A 4050-nucleotide genomic window follows, 5' to 3' on the forward strand; every position below is an offset into this window, starting at 1 on the left:
ACAGCATTCATTTAAAATCTGTGATCTTTGACTTTATATATGAATCTATACGAGATGTCATGGATGGAATGAAAAACTGTCCTTTTCTGTGTGTGGTGTGTGTGTGTGTCTGTGTGTGTCTGTGTGTCTGGTGGTCTGTGCTGTGCTTGTGTGTGTGTGTGTGTTCCAGGTTGTTTGAAGAAGCAGCTACCAAACTGAACCTGGTTGGTCTGGTCGGCTTCTTGCAGCAGCTCAGGAAAGCTTCTCAGTCTCAGCTTTTCAACTCTGTTACTGAGACTGTAGACTACTCACTGGCAATGCCAGGTACACAAACACACACACACAGCACACACGACACACACACACACCACACACACACACACCTCTTTACGTGTATTGCTTCAGTGAATACCTCCTAACTGTAACCTCATCCATCACCAGTAACCTTCAAGTCTCAAAGCATCTGGCTCTCAAAACCTGATGATCCCTTTTAAAATCAAACAAGTGATGGTTCTGTTATTTGAAGAGAATAGTAGGATGAAGAAGGAATTGAGTATATGACATTACGTGCAAATGGCATGTAAAATTAGCTAATACAATTATTGAATGCTGTACACAAAGTGACCACAATTTTAAGATTAAACATGATTAAACCTAATCTTTAGTTTGTATCTAGAATGAAGTGTAGAAGGTCCACACTTACTTTGGTTGGCATTTTTCATCTCTCTGTTGTTCTGCTCTCTAATTACAGAGTTAGAAACACAAAATCTTTAGTTGGATAAAATAAAGGCATGAACAAATCAGCCTCATCAGTATTTTTGTTCCCTGTGTGTGTGTGTGTGTGTGTGTGTATGTAGGGGAGGCCAAGTCAACAATGGACCGACGCAGTGCTCTCCATCTCTTCCGTCTGGGTGAGGCCATGCTGCGGATCGTCAGGAACAAGAACCGACCATTGCTCCACATAATGAGGGCCTGGAGCGTGGTGGCCCCACATCTGGTGGAGGTGGGGAACTGCACCCTTTTTTTAAGAAAACGTTTTAAAGACTTCATCAAAAGCTTTGATGTAAAATTATTATTTTTTTTAGTTCAGCAAATTAAAGTTTTTGCTTGTACAGTCGTGTGCTTGCATACAAGTCAGTTTTTGCTCTCTACCTTCTTGATCTTCTCCTTCTCTATCTCTTTCTCCTTTCTAGTGAGTTACTCTTAATTTCACACAATCATCATGTACTTATTTTAATATTTAACTCAAGCAGCAGCAGTTCTAGTAAATGAAATACTGTCAGAAACTTTATTTGTTGAGAATGTGTTCAAAATATGTATGAAAATAATAACATAAGCCAAAATATGTAAGGCAGTTACTGCACAATGCACTTTGAATGTACACATAATGTATAAATAGATGTAAATGAATATCAACTTTGTAAAGAATATAGTTAAAGCAGTTTCTCCTTTTCCCAGGCGGCATGTCACAAAGAGCGCCACGTATCCCAGAAGGCCGTTTCCTTCCTCCATGATGTTCTGACAGAGGTGCTGACGAGCTGGGCCGAGCTTCCACACTTCCACTTTAACGAGGCGCTGTTCAGGCCCTTCGAGCACATTATGCAGCTGGAGCTCTGTGACGAGGACGTACAGGACCAGGTAAAGTCAAATCTATCTTGAAACTCAGGAAAGTTTCACATTTTCTATCAGGACGTCAATCTGAATCATTACATTTAGCACCACACAGTTTAAAGGACACTTCTCTGCTTGCCTCCCTGCAGGTGATAACATCAATAGGTGAGCTGGTGGAGATGTGTTCTCCTCAGATCCTGTCTGGATGGAGGCCTTTGTTCAGTGCTTTGAGGACCGTCCACAGCAGCAAGACCGACACTAAAGACTACCTGGTGGGAGAATACTCCATGGGTACGTCTGCTGGACTCTTTTCTAAACCAATAAGCGCAAATTTGATCAAGTTTATCATCTGACAGATGTTACTTTAAAGAAAATATCTTTAAAGCAACAACCAACATTTTTCATCTTTTGTCAACTCGCGACTTTTTCCGCCTCCTCTCATCTTCCGTGCCTCTTCTCCCTCCCCCTTTCCCTTTCTCCCTTCCATCCCTACCTTGCATTCTCTCCCCTAGGGAAGTCCCAGGCACCAGTGTTTGATGTCTTTGAGGCTTTCATCAACACTGACAACATCCAGGTTTTTGCCAATGCTGCCACTGACTACATCATGTGCCTCATGAAATTCGTCAAAGGCTTAGGTTTGTCTTACTTGCATAGGCTATTTTTTCAGTTTGAGATATTACTTTTACGAGCCTTTCGGGATTTTATTTCTCCTGCAATCTGCAGTAAGCTGTGTGTTTGATGTGAGATGCTCATGACTGTACAGTTTGTACGGTTACTTCTTTAATACATAACAGGAGGGGAGAGGATTTATATGTGTGTAAATGCACTAATGTTCCTCTTGCAAGCTTTTCTGCAAAAACTTTCAGATCTCTAATTTCAGATAAGATTTTACAACTTAACAATTTATCATATTGCAGCAAATAGCACAAAATTTAACTGAAACTTTTTTTTGTCTACGCTTAATCAGTATTTCAATTTTTTGCTTTTACAATTCTCAACATTTTTGATCGAAGACAAAATATCAAAAAATAAAAATGTTCTGTATGGCTGTATGTTGGTGTGTAGGAGAGGTGGACTATAAGGAGATTGGAGACTGTGTCCATGTGTCGGGGTACAGCTCCACTGACCTCTGCCTGCCTGCTCTCGATTACCTCCGCAGATGTTCACAGGTAGGAACCCTCCTTTTCACACCTGTTCACAAAAGCACTGAAGCAATTTTTTTCCTTGTTGAACTCCTAAAGGTCCAGTGTGTAACATTTAGGAGGATCTATTGGCAGAAATGTAATGTAACATTCATATGTATGTTTTCATTAGTGTGGAAGTAAGTTGCTCCTTCATGCTTGGAAGGCAAACAGTTTTTAGTTAGATGCAGTCTGCAACTGCAGCACTAGATGCCACTAAATCCTACACTCTCGTCATTTAAAACAAGAGTTTTAAATTATAAATAAAAATTTCCTGATCATAGAAATTACAAGAACACATTTTCAGTCACAATAAGTGACAGAATAACATTTATATAATGCAGTGTACAGTACTGTAAAGATTCAGTCCACATTCTTGTTGAGATAGCCACAGATAGCAAAAAATAGTTTGCAAGTATTGGTTCCTCTTCTTCCCTGTTCCCTAATAAAGCCGTGTTGAATTTGATTGACAGCTGCTGGCAAAGATCTACAAGATGCCCTCCAAGCCGGTGTTCTTGGGAGTTCGGCTCGCCAGTCTGCTACTGAGGTCACAGGAACGCTTAATCAGCACTGAGGACGGGATGGACTGCGTCCTGCAGGAGTTTGATGATGACACAGGTAAACTCTCTTTTTTCCTTTCATTTCTCTTTTTTTGTTGTTCACATCAGTTATTTTCTGTCTTTGTACTTTTTAATCCTCTGTGTGCCCCTTTAACACTCTCTACTGCGTGTTACTGTATTTTCTGTCCTGGTCCAGGTCTGATCCAGGTGTGGATTTTGTTACTAGAGCAGCTGACAGCAGCAGTGTCAAACTGTCCTCGCCAACACCAACCTCCAACCCTGGAGCTGCTCTTCACTTTGCTCAGAGAGGTCACCATTACACCAGGTAACACAGACAGGTGCTGCAAAACTGTAGGTTCAAGTGTGTTCACAGTGTTCACATCCATATTAGCTGAACAGTGTAGGACGCATAACCACAAATAAACGCTCTGATGCCCTGACTCTGCCAGAAGCTTTGTCCAAATAAGCAATCGTACTCACACTTACAGTCTTAACTGTGTCTTCTCCCGCCAGGTCCGGGTTTCGCCATCTTCTCCGTCATCCAGTTGCTGCTTCCTGTGATGTCACTCTGGCTGCAGCGTAGCCACGGCGACCATTCTTACTGGGATGTGGCGGCTGCAAATTTTAAACACGCCATTGGCCTGTGCTGCGAGCTGGTGGTGGAGCACGTCAACAGTTTCATACACTCAGGTGAGACTCACCTGTGTATGTGTGTATGT

At 41.8% G+C, this 4050-nt stretch overlaps 1 protein-coding gene across 1 annotated transcript in view; it reads left to right on the forward strand.

Moving 5' to 3' along the window:
- arfgef3 (ARFGEF family member 3) overlaps positions 1 to 4050 on the forward strand; it is a gene marked incomplete in the record, with an annotated part of 37362 nt that overhangs the window by 18276 nt on the left and 15036 nt on the right. Inside the window, 9 exon segments of the mRNA XM_035663853.1 lie at positions 170 to 303; positions 837 to 982; positions 1438 to 1617; positions 1740 to 1881; positions 2103 to 2225; positions 2656 to 2759; positions 3245 to 3389; positions 3528 to 3656; positions 3845 to 4021. Coding sequence (XP_035519746.1) covers positions 170 to 303; positions 837 to 982; positions 1438 to 1617; positions 1740 to 1881; positions 2103 to 2225; positions 2656 to 2759; positions 3245 to 3389; positions 3528 to 3656; positions 3845 to 4021 — 1280 coding nt within the window.

This window comes from Morone saxatilis, unplaced genomic scaffold (assembly GCF_004916995.1).
Source record: "Morone saxatilis isolate NCDOM2014 unplaced genomic scaffold, NCSU_SB_2.0 Contig19, whole genome shotgun sequence".
In the NCBI taxonomy this organism is placed as follows: Eukaryota; Metazoa; Chordata; class Actinopteri; family Moronidae; genus Morone; species Morone saxatilis.